Source organism: Ranitomeya imitator, chromosome 3 (genome assembly GCF_032444005.1).
Source record: "Ranitomeya imitator isolate aRanImi1 chromosome 3, aRanImi1.pri, whole genome shotgun sequence".
In the NCBI taxonomy this organism is placed as follows: Eukaryota; Metazoa; Chordata; class Amphibia; order Anura; family Dendrobatidae; genus Ranitomeya; species Ranitomeya imitator.
In genome coordinates, this window is record NC_091284.1 from 510,357,159 (window position 1) to 510,379,373 (window position 22,215).

General features: G+C 42.3%; 1 protein-coding gene across 1 annotated transcript in view; it reads left to right on the forward strand.

Moving 5' to 3' along the window:
• Positions 1-20,517, forward strand: part of EGFL6 (EGF like domain multiple 6) — a 149,242-nt gene extending 128,725 nt beyond the window's left edge. Inside the window, exons 9-12 of the mRNA XM_069757671.1 lie at positions 7,533-7,610; positions 11,366-11,461; positions 17,393-17,658; positions 20,028-20,517. Of these exons, the coding sequence (XP_069613772.1) occupies positions 7,533-7,610; positions 11,366-11,461; positions 17,393-17,658; positions 20,028-20,120 (533 nt within the window). The 3' untranslated portion in view covers positions 20,121-20,517. The remainder of the gene's footprint in view (positions 1-7,532; positions 7,611-11,365; positions 11,462-17,392; positions 17,659-20,027) is intronic.
• Positions 20,518-22,215: the final 1,698 nt, after the last annotated feature.

A 22,215-nucleotide genomic window follows, 5' to 3' on the forward strand; every position in this document is an offset into this window, starting at 1 on the left:
TCCCATCCCTTATGGGAAATATGCAAATGCATGTAGAAAAGCCATGGAGACACCATCACAGACAGCTGTTTCGGGGTGTCTATGGATGGATACCATGTTTTGGCATAGGTGGTTTTCCTTTTTGGATGCTGCCCTTCCCGTGGTTGTTCCTTCCCGGTGAAAGACCTGGCTATTTTTTGCTTGCGTTAAGAAACACGTGATGGTGTCTCCGTGGCTTTTCTACATGCAATACCAGGTATAACCCATGGACAGGAGTCATGTTGTCTATAGAAACAAATAAACCATTTGGGGTATGTTCACACGGACATTTCAGGCTGAAAAATCCACTTTAGTGCAGGGAAAAAGGTCCAAAGGAATGACAAGTGCTGATGGTGCTGGGTTTTTTTCCACATTTTTTGCAGTGTTGAGAAAAATAAAACATGTCAATTCTTGATGCATTTATGTTTGGGAAACAAATCTCCACATTTTGCCATTAAATAAATTATAAGGAAAAAAAACCTTCTTATACTACCAAACAATGTTAAAAAAAAAGCACCAAAGACCAATTTACATATTTGATGTGTATTTTCAGGCAAAAATTACTCCTCAAATCTCCATAGCCACATGCCCACACAATATAGGTGTATTTTTCCATTCAGATGATTAGGAAGAGTATTCCAATCGGATGCAAAAAAATTTATAGCGATTTTAGCATGGACCGCATATAGACTTTACACATTCAGGTGGGCTACACTTTACCTTGTACTAACTTTCTAAAAGGTCTATACAGAGTAACCTACTTGTACAAAACAGTGCATAGTGCCTCTAGTTTATGGCTCAAGATCCACTATTTAGGGAATACCGTATTTTTCTGACCATAAGACACACTTTTTTTCCTCCAAAGTTGAGCGGAAAGTGTGGGTGCGTCTTATGGTAGGGATGTAACGTGGGGAGGGGGTAGCAGCCAGTGGGATTGCACTGGGAGGCAAGAGGCAGAAAAATGTCCCTGCCTGGCTTCAGGAATCAGCACTGGGGAAACCACATGGTCCCGATCATTAAAGTGCAGTGAATATTCATTAGCTGCTTCCCCACCCACCTGTCAGCTGAGTGGTGAGTCCAGCAGCAAATAAATACTCCTTCACAGGGATACATTGGTATCCCCAGGGCTGGATTCCTGCAGCAGCTGGGGAGATCTGTGTGTGGTGGTTGAAGAGGGGGCAGCAGGGGCCAGAGGGGACAAGATCGCCGCATACCTGCCTGCCGGGGCTGTGCTGGTGCTCCAGCACAAGGACCTGTGTGATGTCATGAAGAGGGCGGGCTGAACCATCACATGGCAGCACAGAGCCCTCCCTCTTCTGATGTCATCACAGGTCCTGCAGACACCACACTACAATCTGCAAGCTTCCTCCTGTGTTGTGGAGAGGCAACAAGAGGGAGCGCTCTGTGGTGTCATGGGATGGGATGCTCCAGCATTTTACCTCACCACAGTGTGGCTGGCTGGCTGCCACAATTAAAAGGTTAGTCACTACAACACAATAAAGCACTCTGCGACTTCTGTGGTGAACTATAACTCCTAGCATGCCATAGGTTCTGCAGCACATGCTGGGAGTTATAGTTCTCCCAATGGGATCTCAAAGCAGCACTCCAGTGTTATTTTTCAGTGCTGGAGTGGTGCTTTAAATATAAGCCCTGTGCCCCTATTCTTATACTCACCCTCCAGCATCTTCATACAGTACTTTACAGACACCACACTGGTCCCGCAGCTCCATCTTCTACCCGCAGCTTTCAACATAATAACATACTATTATATATAATAACAACAACACATATAATAGTATGTTTATGTTATTAAATATTTTACCACCTTTTTTGCTTCAAATATTTTTTTCCCTATTTTCCACCTCTAAAACCTGGGTGCGTCTTATAGTCCGGTGCGTCTTATAGTCCAAAAAAATACGGTACTTTCCTTCTCATCTAATGTGGCAATTTTGTAAGGACTCATGGACCTCAGCTACTCAATGCTGTACAGGCATTTGGTCTTCGCTGCAGACGTCTCCAGGATCAGTCAAGCCGGATCAGTGCCAGAAAGGTAGAGACAAAGACAAAATTGTACCCAAAACTATGGTAGTCAGGGGAACTCTGGTTTAAGTCCATAGGAACAGGCAGATTTTAGTTAAGGAAAGTAATCAGGTAGACCAAGGACTAAAAGATTGAAGAATTAGCGAGGTGGTGGTGCATTGCCCAGGAAAAATTACCTGATGAGGGCTCTTGTCCGGAGCCGAAAACTAGTTTGTGATCTGTCAATTTGTGGACTTCAACAAACGTTATAATATTCACTGAATATTACACTGCAAGTTTTTCCTGAGCAGGGAACTGCTACCTCACCGATTTCTTTATCTCATATCATCCCGCTCAGTCCCTGAATGTGTTCTCTCCTGGTGTGGTCTCCAACTTTCAAGTGAAGGTGACTCAACATCTACTACGTTTTACCGTGCCACCCGAGTGCCACCTTATTTGTATTCTACTACCCAAAGGATGAAAAGGGCAGACTAAATGTGGAACAAAAACTGAGTCAGAAAACAAGGGATTTATCCAATCTAAGCACATCAGAACACTGAATATAAAACAATAATCAGCTCCCAGCAGGAGTGATGTGGGGATTTAAAAAATGATAGTGCACCCCCATTGGGCAGAACGGTGGCTGGGGTCACTGGCTCAAATCCCACCAAAAACAACATTTGCAAGGAGTCTGTATGTTCTCTCTGTGTTTGTGTGGGTTTCCTCCCATATTCAAAGACATACTGATAAGGAATTTAGATTGTGAACCCCATTGGGGACAAAGATGATAATGTATGTAAAGCGCTGCAGAATACAATGGCTGCTCAACCTGTTATTAGTCTGCTTATAGGCCACAATAATTCCCTGCCAACAGGACCTCGAGTTGCATAATTAGTTCAATTAATATAATTATCTGAGTAGCACACTGGCCAAGAAACAGCATAACTGCACTTCCCTTCAGAAGAATTGCCTATTGAGCCTGCTTGGTGGCAAACACTGCACTCTGCAATTAATATAATTAGCTGAGTAGCACACTGGCCAAGAAACAGCAGAACTGCACTTCCCTTCAGAAGAACTGCCTATTGAGCCTGCTTGGTGGCAAACACTGCACTCTGCATGGAAGAGACTGCCACAAACCCTTTAATATTACCCCCCTCAACCACGCCAGGAATGAAACAGCAGCATCTGACATCTAATGTGGGATTAAGGACAGGTATGGACAGGTATATTATAGGGGAAGGATTCAGTCTGTATGTCCAACCCAACCTAACTACAATTGCCAAACACCGTGGCTCATTTGGACTTACTCAGTGGCCCTCCTCAGCCACCCACACAGACGGACACACATTAGACCTGGTCTTCACCCGTTTCTGCTCCCTATCTAACTTCACCACCTCCCATCTCCCTCTATCTGACCACCATCTACTCACTTTCTCATCACTGTCCTCCACACCTGTCACCCATGTCCAGCAACATGCGCACCCCCCCAGAAACCTTGCACATCTAGACCCTCGCACACTCTGACTCTATTCAGCCACTGTCCTCCATAGCTTCACTCCACGACACAGACACTGCCACTAGTTTCTACAATGCCACTTTGTCATCCGCCATCAACTCGGTCGCCCCTGTCATGCATAGCAGAGTGCGACAAATAAATAGATAACCCTGGCACAATAACATCACTAAAAAGCTTTGGCAAGTATCCAGAATTGCAGAACGGCGTTGGAAGAAAATGCATTCGCAAGATGATTTCACTGCACTCAAAAATGCAACACTCGCATTCAAATCAGCTCTCACCTCTCCTAAACAGGCCTATTTCACATCCCTCGTATCATCTTTATCACACAACCCCAAACAGTTGTTCAACACCTTTAACTCCCTCCTCCACCCACCACTACCCCCTCCGACTTTCTTAATCTCTGCTGAGGACTTTGCCACACACTTCAAAAATAAGAGAGACCAAACAAGGCAAGTCTTTGTTGTCTGACCACCACAACCCCTTTGTATGCCAGACCAATGCCCTAACCCCATAACTTCCCTCTTCAAAAGCACTGAAGGACAGCTTGCTCATCTTGTTTCCAAATCACACCTCACTACTAGTGCACTTAACCCCATCCCATCCAACCTCCTCCCCAACCTCACCACTACACTAATCCTATCCCTAACCCATCTCCTCAATCTATCACTAACTTCTGGTACTTTCCCCTCTGCTTTCAAACATGACATAATCACACCTATCCTCAAAAAGCCTTCCCTTGACCTGAGCGCTATGTCCAGCTACCGCCCCATATCTTTGCTCCCATTTGCTTCCAAACTACTTGAGTAGCATGTTCACACTGAACTTTCCTCTCACCTTGCATCTAACTCTCTTTGACAGCCTACAATCTGGCTTCCTTCCCCGCCATTCCATTGAGACTGCCCCTGACCAAACTTACTAACGACTTACTTACAGTCAAAGCTAACAGACAATTCTCTATACTCCTCCTCAGCCTGTCCTCTGCCTTTGACGCAGTTGACCACTGCCTCCTACTACAGATCCTCTCTTCCTTTGGTGTCAAAGACCTCGCCCTATCCTGGATCTCCTCTTACCTCACCAACCGCACATTTAGTGTTTCCTACTCCCATACTTCATCTTCATCTCGCCCCATCTCTGTTGCTGTCCCTCAAGGCTCTGTCCTAGGACCTCTTCTCAATCTATACCCTTGGCCTGGGACAACTCATAAAGTCATATGGCTTCCAGTACCATCTATATGCCGATGACACTCAGATCTACCTCTATGGCCCAGATGTCACCTCTCTTCTCTCCAGAATCCCAGAATGTCTATCAGCCATATCCTCCTTCTTCTCCTCTCGCTTCCTCAAACTCACTGTGGACAAAACCGAACAAATTACCTTTCCTCCATCTCGCACATCTTCCCTACCTGATCATCTATCACAATAAATGAATTCACACTTTCCCCGGTCCCGGTAATCCGCTTCCTCGGAGTAACCCTTGACTCTGCCCTGTCCTTTAAACCACACATCCAAGCTCTCGCCACCTCCAGTCGCCCACAGCTCAAAAATATTTCTAGAATCCGTCCTTTCCTCAACCCTCACTCTACCAAAATGCTTGCGCATGCCCTAGTCATCTCTTGCCGCGACTACTGCAACATCCTCCTTTGTGGCCTACCTTCTAACACCCTTGCACCCCTCCAGTCCGTCCTTAACTCTGCTGCCCGACTAAGTAATCTCTCTCCTCGCTACACTCATGCTTCCCATCTTTGCAAATCTCTTCACTGGCTCCCAATTTCCCAGCATATCCTGTTTAAACTACTAACACTGACCTACAAAGCCATCCATAACCTTTCTCCTCCGTAAATTTCCATACTAATCTTTCAATATCTTCCCTCACGTAATCTCCGGTCCTCCCAAGACCTCCTTCGCTCCTCACCCAATCGCCTCCAAGACTTCTGAATATCCCCCATCATCTGGAATTCTGTGCCCTAACATGTCCGGTTATCCACCACATTTGGATCCTTCAAATGGAACTTGAAAACCCACCTCTTCAAATAAGCTTACAACCTGTAATGACCACACGACCTCCTCGACACCATCGGAGCTACCGCAACCCTCAACCTACTGTCTCCTTCCCCACAATCCTGTAGAATGTAAGCCGTCAAGGGCAGGGTCCTCTTCACTCTGTATCAGTCTGTCATTGTTAGTTTTGTTCACTGTAAGTCATATTTGTATTTTGATGTAACCCCATCTTATGTACAGCACCATGGAAGTAATGGTGCTATAAAAATAAATAATGATAATTGGTGCCCCCTGGGATCAGGCACCTGGAGCACATGCACCCTTGCCTCTCCCAGCTATTCCCTGGGGTTAATCAATAACAGACATGTTAACATGGCTTTTATACAAGATTTTGTACAACATTATACAAATCTTCTCACTCTATGATTGTACACTTTGGCATTTAGATGCAGATTTCAGTTGAACAGATATAATTTAAGGATTCTGGTAGAGAGAAGGGATAACCTTTTCATAAAATAAAACACTCAATATGTTTTATAAAGTATCTCATGTAATATAGGTCTTACCATAATTAGCTCATGACTGTACACCATCAGATTTCACATTACACCGCTTTTCTTGGCAACAGTTCTATAAATGTTGAGTTAAATCTGCTGATGGATTATTCAGATATCCAGACCACTAAACATTTTTCTCATGTGTTTAAATAAATAAAAGACAGTCTTATGTGATTGTTATCAGACCATCTAAGGAAAGAAGAAATGCAGTGCTTGGAAGTTTCATGTATATTTGTTGGAAGGCAGAATCTGCTGGAACCCAGTGCCTGTGTGGTCTAGGTGTGACTGTTTCCAATCATAAACTTACTACATGTTTATTTTAATTAACTTCACTGGAAATTGTCACTGCAAAATTTATGGCAAAGACAAAAAAATAAGTTTATGAATGATAAATACCTAGCAGATAAGCATTTGCTACTTACACTTCTTCATACTAACTGGACTATGGAGATGATGATAACTAAGGAAGACATGCATCCAAATTCACCAAAAGTGTGCTAAAATAATCAAATTGATGTGGTCACACAAGTAGTATAAGGCCATAAAAGTTATATAAGAAAAGTGCCACAAAATAAAAAGTATATATCTTTTTTAAAAAAGCGCCCCCATCAAAGGTTTTATCTTCTTAATATATTTCAATCATCATATTATATGGCACTGTGTACTTACAATTGCTTTTTTTACCTGTCTACCCTGCTAATTCTTCTCTTTTCTCTTCTCTATGTAGTAACAGGAAGTCTCTTTTCCCTGCATGAGTCATCCCCGTCTTCAATTTCTGACCTAGCTCCTCCCTATTCCATCTGCCAGGGACTTTTGCAGTGATGACCCATGCAGGAAAAAGAGGGTTTCTAAATGAAGTTTAGAAGGATTCAGCGAGTCAGTTTTTAATCACGTGATATCATAGACCTAATGGAAAAGAGAAGAATTAACTGGGTAGAAAGGAAAAATGAGCAATTCTACTTACACAGTGCCATATAATATGATGATTGTAATATATTAAGAGGATATAGATTTTTCTAGGAATATTAAAAACACAGAGTCCCACAGGAATAAGGGACAACATCAACTTGTCAGTTCCATTTTTACAGATTGTATAGGTTACTATACATGGACTCCAATTATTGCAAAATAGAATCTAAAATGTCCCCATGCAATAAATTATAACATAGTGTTAACATGTAAATCAGATAAAAGCAGTAACAAAACTAATAAATTGAAATAATACCTGAAAATGTCATCCTCTTGTTTTGGCTTGGTAGCCCTTATCTCACGCTTTGACTAGATAGGCTTTGTCAAATCTCAAAGGAAAGCTCTTTGGCTGAAAGATACAATAGGGCGATATTGGAAGGTTTGTTCACTTGGTTTGGTAGGGCTAAAGGTGAATTTTTCAATGGGTATTACATATTTAACTTTTTCCATTAGCGTTGCAGGTTAAAAGAGAAGAGCCCGCTTTTAGGTCAAGTGTCATAAATAAGAAGGCCACTTTCCTAAAATCAGAAGGTAATGTCCAATGTAATATGTTTTCTATGTTAAAGAGAGCACGGTAGATTTTCATCAATTAAAGGGAATGTGTCACCCCATGGGATGTATATAACCTATTAATATGGGCATACAGGAAGACAGGAGGCAGGGATTACTTCCAGATACCGCACGCCCGGAGCCTGGAAGAAATCATTAGCATACAGAAATAAAATACCATTTCTCAACAACAAGACCTCTAATATGATACAGGAAGGACTTGTTTAACATTTCTATCACCTGTATGCCCATATTAATAGGTCCTAGGGATGACCGATTCCCTTTAAGGTGGTTTTCGCTTTATTTAATCTGATACTCCATGCACTATGAGGTTTGATTCAAACAGTCCTGCCTGATAACCTAAAATGATAGCTCTACCTTTTATTATTTCTGTGCAGAATAATTCCTCAATATATCCTTAAAGTGATTGGACATCTATTCTTCTGATGCAGTGCTACACATGGCCCGCATATAGATATGAAGAATAATGCATGAAAGAAAGAAGGAAAATAACAAAACAGAGCTCTAACCATTCGGATAAACTCATACATATCAGATAAACTGAAAAACATGATATTGGTACTATAAAGTGGACTTCTCACTATAACTATACATGACAAGCCCAAGGCTATGTACACCCCTTATTTATAAGTGGTGGTGATTCTCCTTTTCCTAATTTTCAGCACCAAACTTCTTGAAAGTGAGGCAAACATGACTAAATAGATATAAACGTCCATAATTAATAAGTGCATCCATTTAGTAACAGGTAAACATACGCTAATGTTCCTCACCATAGAAGACCCCAACTTTCTAGTGACACATGCAAATACATTCCTGCTGCGGTAATTGCATCATTATCTTCTGCGTACATTGAATGTAATAAATTGGCACATTAGTTCTTGGGTTTTTAAAACCCTCATGTTTTATGTTGAGTCTCCGCATAATTGGATATCTAATATATAAAGCTCAATGTGTGTGTGTGTGTATGTAAGTGTGTGTATGTGTGTATGTCCAGGATTGACATCTGCCCCGTCGCAGCTACAGCCACAAAATTTTGCACAGTCACACGTCTGGACCCCGAGAGCGTCATAGGCTATGTTGTGAGGCGAAATTTTAACCCCGCGCGTTCCAATTCACCAAACCATTTTGCCCCTATCTACATAATGGGGGGAAAAGTGAAAGGAAAAGTGTTGGAGGCAAATTGACAGCTGTCAGATGTGAACAAGGGGGACTTAAAGAGTGAGAACGATGGCGCCAAAGAGTATATACTGTACAGTTGCTAAGGTGGGGCCCCGACATGGGATACTCGCCACACACGGGGATATGAACACACACAAAATGCCAGAAAAAAAGACTCGCACATCCAAACTAGTGTGAATAGGTGCATACCAGGAGCAGCTACCTCCATACATAAATATACAAAAAAGGTTGCACTCTATCGTGCAAAAGCATGTCTAATATGAAATATATGAAATATGAATAGCAAAATGGCTTTTGAACATTAGGAAAATATTTAAGAGACGCTTTGCACAGAATTTGATATAATCAAATAGTGTGAGCCCATCAACCAATCGTCAAGGTAGTCTCATAAAACACATTTGGACAGGGAGATCAGGGACCCATCAGTTTTATGAGACTACCTTGACGATTGGTTGATGGGCTCACACTATTTGATTATATCAAATTCTGTGCAAAGCGTCTCTTAAATATTTTCCTAATGTTCAAAAGCCATTTTGCTATTCATATTTCATATATTTCATATTAGACATGCTTTTGCACGATAGAGTGCAACCTTTTTTGTATATACACACAAAATGCGCCACACACTACCACGTGCTTGAACACATATACCACCCTCAGCACACATTTCACCACACATACACCAACCTCGCCACATAAAAGTCGATAGACAAAAGTCGACGCTCAAAACTCGCCACGCGCAAAACTCGCCACATGCAAAACTAGGCTCACGCAAAACTCGCAACACGTGCAAAACTCACCTCATGGAAAACTCGCCACACGCAAAACTTGCACATGTGGAAAAATTGCCACATGCACGAAAGTTGCAACACATGCAAAAGTTGCCTCACACAAAACTTGCACATACTCAAAACACACCACACATAAAACTCGCCACGCGCAAAACTCGCCATGCGCATAACTTGCTGCACACAACTTGCTACACTAACCTGTCACATGCAATTCGACACACAAAAAGTTGCTACACTCATGTTGCCACACAAAACTCATCTCACAAAAGTCACTACATGCATGTCGCCACATGCAACTCAACACACACAACTTGACACATGAAACTCGCCCTAAAACACACACAAGTCTGGTATTATCCTTCAAAAATTAAAATCTGATTAATAAGCAGACAAACTACAAGAGCAACAAATGTACCATATAAGAAATACGGCAGCTGTCAGTCACATGGCCTCTCTATTATGTGTATGTGTAAGCTAATATATACTGCCAGGGGGAGGGCTTCCTGTTGGCTGGGGATTTATCAGGCTGCCAATTTAGCTTACAAATACTGAGGTAAAAATACTGATGTGTGAACGCGGTCTAATACAGGAGGAGATGACATACAGATATATAGTATATACAGGGGAGATGACACATAAATATATACTATATACAGGAGAGATGACACACAGGTATATACTATATACAGGGGAGATGAGACACAGGTATATACTATATACAGGAGGAGATGACACACTGGTATATACTGTATACAGGGGAGATGACGCACAGGTATATACTATATAAGGGGAGATGACACACAGGTATATACTATATACAGGGGAGATGAGACACAGGTATATACTATAGAAAGGAGGAGATGACACACAGGTATACACTATATACAGGAGGAGATGACACAGGTATATACTATATACAGGGGAGATGACACACACATATATACTATATACAGGGGAGATGACACACAGGTATATACTATATACAGGGGAGAAGACACACGCATATACTATATACAGGAGGAGATCACACACAGATATATGCTATATACAGGAGCAGATGACACACAGGTATATACTATATACAGGGGAGATGACATACATGTATATACTATATACAGGAGATGACATACAGGTATATACTATATATAGGAGGAGATGACATACAGGTATATAGTGTATACAGAAGAGATGACATACAGGTATATACTATATACAGGAGGAGATGACACATAGGTATATACTATATACAGGAGGAGATGACACACAGCAGGTATATACTATATACAGGGGAGATGACATACAGGTATATACTATATACAGGAGATGACATACAGGTGTATACTATATATAAGGGAGATGACAAACATGTATATACTGAGGGGAAAATGAGGGGTGTGAGGTGAAAATGAGGGGTGTGAGGTGAAAATGAAAAGGTGTGAGTGCAAAATGAGAGGAGTGAGGGAAAATAGTGGAGTGATCGGAAAATGACAGATGTGAGGTCGAAATGACAAGTGTTAGGGGGGAATGAGAGGAGTAAGGGGAAAATAAGAGGAGTGAGGGGGAAAATGAGAGGTGTAAGGGAGAAAATGAGAGATGTGAGGGGGAAAATGAGAGGCGTGATGGGAAAATAAGAGAAGTGAGGTGCTATAACTAACCACAGATATTTACTATGCCCAGGCAACGCTGGGCTCTTCAGCTAGTATTATACTAACTGGGATTATCCCTTTCATTTTCCCATATGTTTAGAGGTGTCTATAGACTGCAGCTTTGATCGTGGGGCCTGTGATTGGAAACAGGAGACTGAAGACGACTTTGATTGGAAACATACAAATAGGAGCCACGGTAAGAAAGTGTTACTAGTGACCAGAAGAAATTATGTAGCCATTTCTACTCAGTGGTTATTAAATGTTAAATAGCATCTACTGAGCATGTGGGCAGGTAACAAGCAATATCATATGTGCATTGTATAATACCTATTTTATAATCATGGGCGTTGTTTTTCAATACTAGGATGATTTTTAAATGTTCTGATTAGTTTTGAAATGGCACTTCTCTGGGAAGCTGTAGATGAGCAAAGATGGGGGTCTCTGATCCTTTGCAGGGGGGTGGACAGTGTGGATTTAACCCCATTTCCCTATACATGTGGATGAATAAAAAATTAATTTTCAGCAATTGTGAATTAATACACTATCCAGGGAATATCTATCTAAACTTTTCATTGATGTGTGTAAATAACCATTACACTGAGCTGCTCCTCAGCAAAGACACTGTTTGTGTCTGCGTCTACCACTTGGCCACCAATGCCGGCCCCCCCAACCACGAATGCTACCAGCGGATGTGAGAACTTCATCTACCAGATAAGTTACCTGGGACTCCCATTACACTTCATCTTTATATCATTCTCTTCTACAGCTAAACCTTTGTGCACCACTGCTCCTATTGAATCCAAAACACGGGACCCTTATAGTTGTGCTGGGACTGGGTCTGCATACTGGCAGCTATATCTACGTGCACTATCCACATGTTGGGGGCATCCGGTGTATTATAGGTTGAACAGCACTAAAATCAAATTGCCATACCTACACGTGCGCCTCATATTACGACGACCGGCCTGGTACACTTTTTACAACAGAAGTATTAAACTGCCATACCTACATGCGTGCTCCATTACACGGCGACTATCGGTTTGTCATACATTTATGAGTAGCAGCAAAAATATAGGTTGGCAAGATTACCTTATACCTTTATCTCTGGCTGATACCCTTAGTAACACTGTAGTCCAGCAGTAAACAAGGAACTTCCCACCAGGCGATAATGTGATCAAGGCCACGAGTTGGCCGAAACGTCGTTGTTTATGCCTATCGCTTCACCGCTTTATTTTACTGCAACAATTGTTTCAATAAACTTTTTCACCTGCATCAAGCATCTTCCATAGTACGAGTGCAGTGATTACATACCTGAATTGGACTGGACGGCCGAGCTGTCAGTAACTGCATCCCAGACACACTGAGGGGTGGAACCATGACAATTTGATATCAAAAATTAAGTTTATGCCTATATTCTTCACACTTCACACATGTTGGATTAGAAAAATATTTAAACACTGGTTGCAATGCAGCCAGTAGCGTAGCTACTGGGGGGGCAGATGGGGCCATTGCCCTGGGCCCAGTCACCTGAAGGGGCCCACCAGGAGATCCACTGCGGAGTCTGAGGTGTCAGGGAGAGAGCAGCACAATGCCGGCTGCAGAGCCTCCCCCCTTGCAGAGTGCGATGTGGTCTCACCCATCTCTTCCTGGCTGGCAGCAGCAGCTGCAGTTACTTTCTAGCTGTGCAGGCTTGGTTTGGCTGAGGCACGCTGGGTCCTAGTGCCCTCCTTGCATCTATCTGGACACTTCCTGGTTCTCCTCACTGCCTGAAAACTTCATCAGTAAGTGGAGATGGAGTTTATTAGAGTAATTTGGTTTAGGCTTATCATGGTCACTGTGGGGGTGAATGTGAGAGGATTGTGGTATTGTAGGGGCTGAAGTGGGAGAGGAGGACAGGGCACTGTGGGGTAAATGTGAAACGATAGGTGTTATTGTGGGTGTGCAGGGGACAGGGCACTGTGGGGGTGAATGAGAGAGGATGGTGGTATTGTGGGAGGGGGACAGGGCACTGTGGGGTAAATGTGAAACGATGGGGGTTATTGTTGGTGTGCAGGGGGACAGGGCACTGTGGGGTAAATGTGAAACGATGGGGGTTATTGTTGGTGTGCAGGGGGACATGGCACTGTGGGGTAAATGTGAAACGATGGGGGTTATTGTTGGTGTGCAGGGGGACAGGGCACTGTGGGGTAAATGTGAAACGATGGGGGTTATTGTGGGTGTGCAGGGGGACAGGGCACTGTGGGGGTGAATGAGAGAGGATGGTGGTATTGTGGGAGGGGGACAGGGTACTGGGGGTGAATGGGAGAGTTTGAGGGTATTGTGAGGGCTGACGTGGGTGAGGGGGCACTGGGGGACTGATGTACGCCATATGTCCGGTTACGCAGGTTTGCCACCTGCGTCTATGTACGCATAGTGGAGATAAGATTTCATAAAATCCCCTCCACTATACTGTAACATCTGGAAGCTGCGGTTTCGACGCTGCGGATGTACACAGCGTCCAATCCCCAGCAAAGCCCCAAGCAATACACCCCTTGGAAACATATCCTAATAGTTGCTGTCTTGGGGGCTGGAGATGGGGAGGTCGGGGGGGTTTTATTATTGCGAGCTGGGTCTTTTATAAGTATTAGTAAAACAAGCATAGCAAAGAAGGTTAATATTACTATAACAAGGTTAAGTATTAACATAAGGACGCAGACAGACACTGTATAACTCATGCGACGATCGCATTGCAATCCTCAGACTGGCCCTGACACCTCTCCTGACAGCGTGATAAATTACTATGCAACTGTCAGCCTCAGGTCAGGAAAGCCGACGGTCAGTCCGAGGATTGCGATGCGATCCTCACATGAGAAATATGGCCGTCTGTCTGCCCCCTAGCAAGTATAACAATACAGTAACCACGGCTGCATTCTATGTTATAAGAATAAATTGCTTATAATTAAATTATTAAAGGGAACCTGTCACCCCCCCCCCCCCCCCAGGGCCTATTAAGGTAATAGAGCCAGCCCCCTTCAGCAGCACTAAGGCTGCATTCTGTGAAGGTGGCTCTTATGTTTTTGATCACTAATAACGCTGAAATATTCACTTTTATAAATTGTGCGCCATACCTGTATTGAGTCTGGGGGGAACGTCTTTTGTCCCCGGACACAACCGCCTCCCAGCCGTCCATCATCCCACCGGGCGCCGATGCCTGGGCTCTCATTTTTCGGGCATGCGCCGTGCGCGCTGCCCTGGAACTCACATCAGCTGATGTACTGATATTGCGCCTGCGTGTAGCGGAGGCGCGAGATCCCGCTCTGCAGTGTGTTATGATTTATTCACACTGCGGGGCTGGGAATCTGGTGCTGTGCGCAGGTGCAATCTACTTACATCACTTGATATAAGTTCCAGGGCAGCGCACACTGCGCATGACCGAGAAATAATTGCAGAGCGCCGGTGACGGCACAAGACAGAGAGGAGGTGGTGCTCGGTGGGATGATGGACGGCTGTGAGGCGGCTGAGTCAGGGGGAGAAAATGTACCCCCCGGACTCAATACAGGTATGGCGCACAATTTATAAAAGTGAATATTTCAGCGTTATTATAAGGGATATAAAACATAAGAGCCACCTTCACAGAATGCAGCCATAGTGCTGAAGAAGGTGGCTCTTTTACCTTAATAGGCCCTGGGGGGGTGACAGGTTCCCTTTAAGTTATTAAAGGCTTGGGATAATTGTCTGCAGTCACTCTACAGACTGCCAAATCATGATGGGGTGCACCTGCCGTCATGAGACCCCAAGACCCCTGGTGTGATCAGGCGCTCATGCGACCACGTTTGCTATTTGCACGTGTTGACGAGACAAGTTTGACTTCTCTCAATAGAAGAAAATCGTCACATGACCTCCTGCTCTCATCAGTGATGTTGGGGCCATTATTACTGTACATAGGGGGACTCCTAAATATTACGTAGGCACTTACGAAGCATTAAAGTCTAACTACTGGGTGGCAGATAGTGCTGCACCGGCTGTCAGTCTGTCCCGGGGCATCAGTTACAGTCGCCGCTCTCTATACACAGAGCGGTGACTGAAAAATGTGGAAGTAATAGTATACACAGAGGGGAAAAGTGAATGGCTCCACCGGAAAGAACGTCCTCTGTAAGTCACCATCTATAACTGTACTGTGATCTCTCTATGTCATGCAGGACTGGTATCTACCACTATATGGTATTACCGTATGGCGGTAATATCAGTGCTGGTTACTGTATAGAGATTTATTTTCAATAACAGTGCGGTCATCTCCTGAGGTTCCCCTATTCCCACCTTAGTTACAATTATGGACCAGGGCCACAGGTGGACACAGACAGAAAAGGGCCCATGTGCTAGAACAATATATGGGCCCTTTGCAGCCCAAGAACTTCTAAAAATACAAAATTGCACCTTATTTAGAGGTAGAAATGGGCCCCCTTAACTCTTGGGCCCATGTGCTGCCGCATAGTTTGCACTAATGATATGTCCGCTTGTTAGGGGCCCACTCACATGTTTCGCCCCCCCTGAGCTGAACCCCTAGCTACGCCTCTGGATGCAGCCAAATAGGTAAAAAGCTGGGGGAGGGGGGTTAAAACTTTCACAGACCACTGTATATGCATTTCTTTGGCTTTTCAAGGAAACATATCCAGGTGCTTGAAACCAGAAAAGCGATCTTGTTCCCTGTTCCTACATATACAAGTCCATGTTTTATAAATTGGATTATTGCACAGATGGCAGTGAAATATTGCATTTTCATTGAGTCATCCTGATGTACTTGTTGTGGTTGTTATTATCTCGTTTCGTTACTAATAGAGAAATACACGTAGATAACATTTGGACTTCATGCACTATTGGCTCCTTACCAATGTTGTTATCTCCATACTGATGATGATGCTTAAGATTGTGCAGTGATGTGATTTGGTATATTCATTCACCTAATCCATATCAAGACAGATATTAGCAAAACTACCCAGAGGTGTGGGCACTTGGGTTGCCTATTACATTGCTGAAGGAGGGTAGTTAACAATTCCAACCAATTTTGTATATAAAGTACATGTGTATTATAATACATCACTGTCCAATCATGTATAGAGCTCAGACATGTAAACCTACATAATGTATGTAGCAGGAAAACACAGAAATTGTCCGGGAAAACTAGCAGAGCCTATGCAGGTCTACACAGAGTATAAATGGGATTGTCCCACCATTACTTATCATATTCGTTCTATAGATCATAAAATATGAACAATTTTGCCATATAAATGTTATTAAAGGGAATCTGTCATCAGGTTTTTGCTATTTAATCAAAGAGCAGCATAATAAATATAAATATAAATATATATATATATATATATATATATATATACATACATTATATACGGTATATATTATATATATATGGCACAATACCCTGATTACATGGATGTGTCACTTATTAGGCTGTGTGTTGTAGTTTTAATATGATAAATTTTTTATCAGCAGTAGATTAACACTCCAGGACTACATCTCACGTGCCAGGCAGTCAGGCTAAACTATGTAACCCCACCACTTGCTGAAAATTTGCTTTATATAGAGGAAGCTGCTAGTCTGGGGTGTGGGCAAGAGGCAAGGTAGTATACAACCCAAAAGTCTTAGCTCGGCTGCACGTAGATCGGACAAAGAAGGATTCTATCAAAACCACGCCATGCCGTCCAGTAAGTGATACATTGCTGGAATCAGGCTTTCTCAGATTATATAGCAAGAACCTGCTAACGGATTCCCTTTAAATTATGATCATGTAAAAAGTTCTGACATTTACTTACACAGTACTCTGGAGAACATCATTCTGCATTGAGGGAAAGGATTAAAATTCCATTGAGGTAAAAGAGATCCTCAAATTTTGCCATGTTACTTTACTAAAATTATATTTAGACCCAAAGCACAACACTAATTTGAATGAGCACTAATCCTTTGTGCGCGTACTCATGTGCACTTGTATAGCATTAGCAACCCTGACACATTTCATTTTGTTCTAGAAAATCTGATGCTTACAATTTATATATTCACTATTCCCTCTCAGCATCTATTTGAAATTCCGTATTTTTCCAGAACTAATCTGGTGAACTAATTTCCATCTCTGATTCAGGTACTGGGTTTTATCTATCAGTTCCCGCTACTGTTGGTCACAAGAAGTCCATTGCTCGTCTGAGACTCCCACTTACAAATCTGCGCTCAAACAGCAAATCTTGTTTAATTTTCACTTATCGCCTTGTCGGAGAAAAATTTGGAAAACTCCGGGTGTATATAAATGAAAACAACGATCCGGTCTGGGAAGAGAACAGAAGTAAGGAAGGAGAATGGAGGATAGCAAGAATTGAAATACCCGAGACACATGACAGATCTTCCAACAAGGTACCGTGTAAAACACTAGCTTTTATTTCCATCAGCAGGGCTCACAAGGTGTTTCCTTGTGAAACCTAAGAAATTAATTAACCTATCAATGTGTTTTCAGAAACCCACACAGGAAATGGAGAAAAAGCTATAAACTCCGGGCAGATGTGGATAATGTTAGATGTAAAATGGCAGCCATTGTGAAAATTATACTTTTCTGTACCAATGGAAATTATAGCAGGAAATCTAATGGAGATACATGTATGTTCATTTTCGAATATCTCACTGTTCCGGTTCCTATTTCATTACACCCTTGTAGCAGTGGTGTATCTGGAGTAGAAAAAGACCATACCACTACTAAAAGGCTTGGAAAGGTGGAGTCCAGCACTAAGCCACAACACTCCCAAAAGCAAATCCACACGGAGTTAGGGCTAGTTATTCCAGTTATGAAGCCATCATTGTGGTACAAATTTTAGAGACCAAAAGCATAATCAAGATAAATGCTGGGTGTAAAGGTGGTCTTACACATCAGATTAACATCAACCATATCCGTTGACCAAACAATCAATGTGCATGGAGGTGTCATTGCTTTGCCCAATGAGATGTTGGGCAAGAGAGGGATCAGCCATTTTGAATTTCAACATTTTCAATCGTTTGTTCTCATGGAAGATTCGTTGCTGCCATCAGGAGGATAATTTAATATCACAGAAGGATTTATGCAAGCTGGAGGCTTGGGCTGAGAGATGGCAATTGAAGTTTAATGTAGATAAATGTAAAGTCATGCACTTAGGCAGAGGAAATAAAAGGGATCATTACGTTCTAAACGGTAAAACACTGGGTGAAACTGTCACTGAAAGACTTAGGTGGATGGCAAACTCACATTTAGTGGCCAGTGTCAGGCAGCTGCTGCCAAGGCTAATAATATAATGGTATTGTCATGATCCAGTTCTGAGTTTATGTTCAGCTGTCTTGTTTCTGGACTGGTCATGTGGGAGTTAATCCCCTCTGCCTCACTTTGAAGCTGGCTGAGCTATTTAAGTCCTCTGCAGCCTGTGGGCCAGTGTCAGCTATAGTTCATGTTGCACGGCTTGAGCACCTGACCTGTTCACTTGTACTAGTGTTCCTTTTTGCCTCTGACTGCCTGTACCGGTTTATGACTTGTTCTGACCTCTGGCTTGTATCCCGACTTCGTCTTGGGTCTCACGTTTTGGTTACCACGTTCCCGGTAGGCTCTGACTTTTTGTTTGTCCCCAACCATTCTTCTGACTCCCCCTGTGTACTGCGCTTATCTCTCTGTGTATGATCTTGGCTTGCCTGACTTCTCTTTCATTACCTGTGACACCTGTGTTGTAGTTCAGTATTGCTGCTCTGTGTGTACAACCTCTTTTCCTTAACCAGCACCCCCTGGTGGAGGTTGCTGTATACTGCACTGCAGCAGCACATTACAGGTATGTATTAAAAGAGGCATAGATGCTCATGACGAGAACAAATTTTTGCCTCTATATAATCACTAGCGCGCTACACTTAGAATACTGTTACCGTTTTGGTCTCCAGTGTTAAGGACATAGCAGAACTAGAACGGGTGCAGAGAAGTGCGACCAAGAACGGAATCGGCGGGTTGCAATACCAAGAGAGGTCATTAAACTTGGGGTTATTCAGCTTGGAAAATTGAAGGCTTAAGGGTGATGTCATTACAATGTACAAATATATGAGGGAACAGTACAGAGATTTTTCTGACGATATTTTTTCACCTCGGCCTGCAAGGATGACAAGGGATCATCCACCATGTCTAGAGGAAAGCAGGTTCAATCATAATAGATGGCAACTATTACTGTAAGGGCAGTGAGACTATGAAAGTATCTACCATATGATGTTGTCTTGGTTGATTCACTACAAAAGTACGAGGAGGCCCTGGATGATTTTCGTGAAAAATATAATATTACAGGTTCTGATCACTGGATTTTGTGATGGAACATTGCTCCAGGGAACTCGATCGCCATATGTGGAGTTGGGAAGGAATTGGTCCTCTAAGGGAGTAGTCAGACAGACATATGAAACGGATTGAGATTGGAACGCAGTGCATGGACCGGCTGGCGGCTCTCCTGACTGGAGCATTTCTATGCATCTCTCCCGCTCGAATTGGGAGAGCCGCCAGCCAGTCTGTGCACTGCGTTCCAATCCCAGTCCAATTTATTATGGCCATCTGACTTTATCCCAACATGTAGCATTAATGTCTGCCCTATGGAGTTTTTGGTTTTGTCTGGATCAATATATTAGCTTATAGGTTGAGCTCAATGGACCTAAGTCTACCTACAACCTAGCTATGAAGCACTGATGTGGTTTATAGAGAAGACATGCTAACTTCTTGTTCTGCTACTGTCTTATTACAGGTTATATTTGAATCTGAACGTGGGAAGGGGAAACATGGCGAAATGGCACTGGACAATGTCTTCCTTGTTTCTGGCCCATGCACTGAAGACTAAGCACAAGGGAAGAATATCTTCATGAAAAGAACTCTTGCTATCACTTCCAATCTCTAACACTAGATTGCATATTTTGTATTTGAACTTTTGTTAACTATCTTTAATTGCCTATTTGTCGTTCTAATAAGTCTTCCATCATGAAACCATTCTATATGAATACAGACCCATCAATCCCCGACCACCACAAGCCTTAATCTCATACAGCAATAAACAAAATCGGAAGTCAAGAAGATGTCTGACTCCTGCGCTGGAGCCAACGTCCGCAGTCAGAATGTGAGCCGAGAAACATTTACATCTCTTAAAGGGAATTTGCTGTCGTACAACAACTTCTTGCAAAGTTACATATAACGCTTTTGTGCTTTGGTCACAATGTCCCTTTTATTATATTGTATACACATAAAACTGACATGTTACTTTCATGGAAGTATGCAATGACACCGACATAGACTATAGAGTTGTCATGTTTACAGGCGAGGGAATGATGTACAGTGTGAATAACATATCTTGTTCAGAGTGACCATTATGTGTCCAGGAATGGAGAGTTGTGTATTACAAGCTATTTTAGTTGCACACAATTCTCCTATAAGGTGCTTAGTTATTTTTATATTATTATTATATTATTATTATTTTTGAATGATTTAACATGTTTGACTATCTCTGCCACCACTAGTCTAGTAACTAACTATACACTATATCATTCTCGTTCATTTTCTTACTGACCAGTATTAGATGGCACTGTTATGCACTGTGAAAATCATCCTTGACATTAATGCAGCATGTGCTGTAGATAAGCAATCTGTGCAGGGCGTACAGCAGGCTACTGCCGTTTATCTATTTGTTTAGCCAAAAAAGGGGATTATGGTTTAAAAAAAGGGAGAAGAAAAAAACCTATTCCAACCTTACAAATGTGTAATCTGAGCTATATCTAAAATTATCCATAAATACTGCCGATCAGATGCAAAAGCTGCAGGTTTGGACGCTACCTTTCAAGTGATTGAGACCGCCTTAGAGATTAGGGCTGTTTTCAGGTAGGCTCTTGGTTATGGAGGATCACACGTTCATTGGTTGTAATATAGTAACAATTCAATTAACCTGTAGTGTGCAAAAGCCTATATTAAAGGTAATCTGTCATCAGAGAGCAGCTTAATATAAAGGCAGAGACCCTGATTCCAGTGATGTGTCACTTATTGAGCTGCTTTCTGTTTTCTTTTATAAAATCACTGTTTTATCTGCTGCAGATCTAGCAGTTCTCTAAATGCTGAGCTCTGTATAACCTCGCCCACATCACTGATAGGCAGATTTCTGTGTACACGATGCATAGGCATAAAGCTGCTAATCATTGGTGGAGGCCAGGTTATACAGAGCTCATTAATATGGAGGACTACCTGGCAGCAGGTTTACTAGTCCTCTACTGATAAAATCACTATTTTATCAGCAGGAGATTATCAAAACTATACTAAGCAGCCCAGTAAGTGACACATCACCACAATCAGGGTTTCTATCTCTATATTATGCTGCTCTCAGATAAGGTGGTGGAAACCTGATGAGAGATTCCCTTTAAACTGGACCTAGCACTGAATTAGGCTTCCTTTTAGACATGTATATAGAGCATTTCTAATATTATATACAAATCTATAGTTTCATACCATAAGTTCAATTCTATTTTATGCACATAATGAATCATTTCAAAAACAGGGACCAAAAATATTTATACTAAGGAAATTCTTCAGTGCAATGCAGTTGGGTTTTGCTTCGGTTTAGTTACATGTAGGGAATTTGAGTATATGCAAAAGGGCTTTAATGTACATTTCAAATATTTTCTTTTGTAACCCATTATTCAACAACCTTCATTACAGAATATCCTCGCGAGTATACATTTTCATGTATAATTGCCATAAAAACAGAGAGTTTGCCAAAATGCGTGTAGCTGCATTGCAGAAGTGGCAGAACAAATGTTATTTCCGTAGAAAACCGTGTATTGTGTAACTAAACGGATATCTGAAGCGAACGGAGTATGTTTTTATAAAGCGACGCTATGATGTGGGCAATGTGTTTGTTTCGGTATTTTTTAAATTAAAATAATTTTGTGTAACCA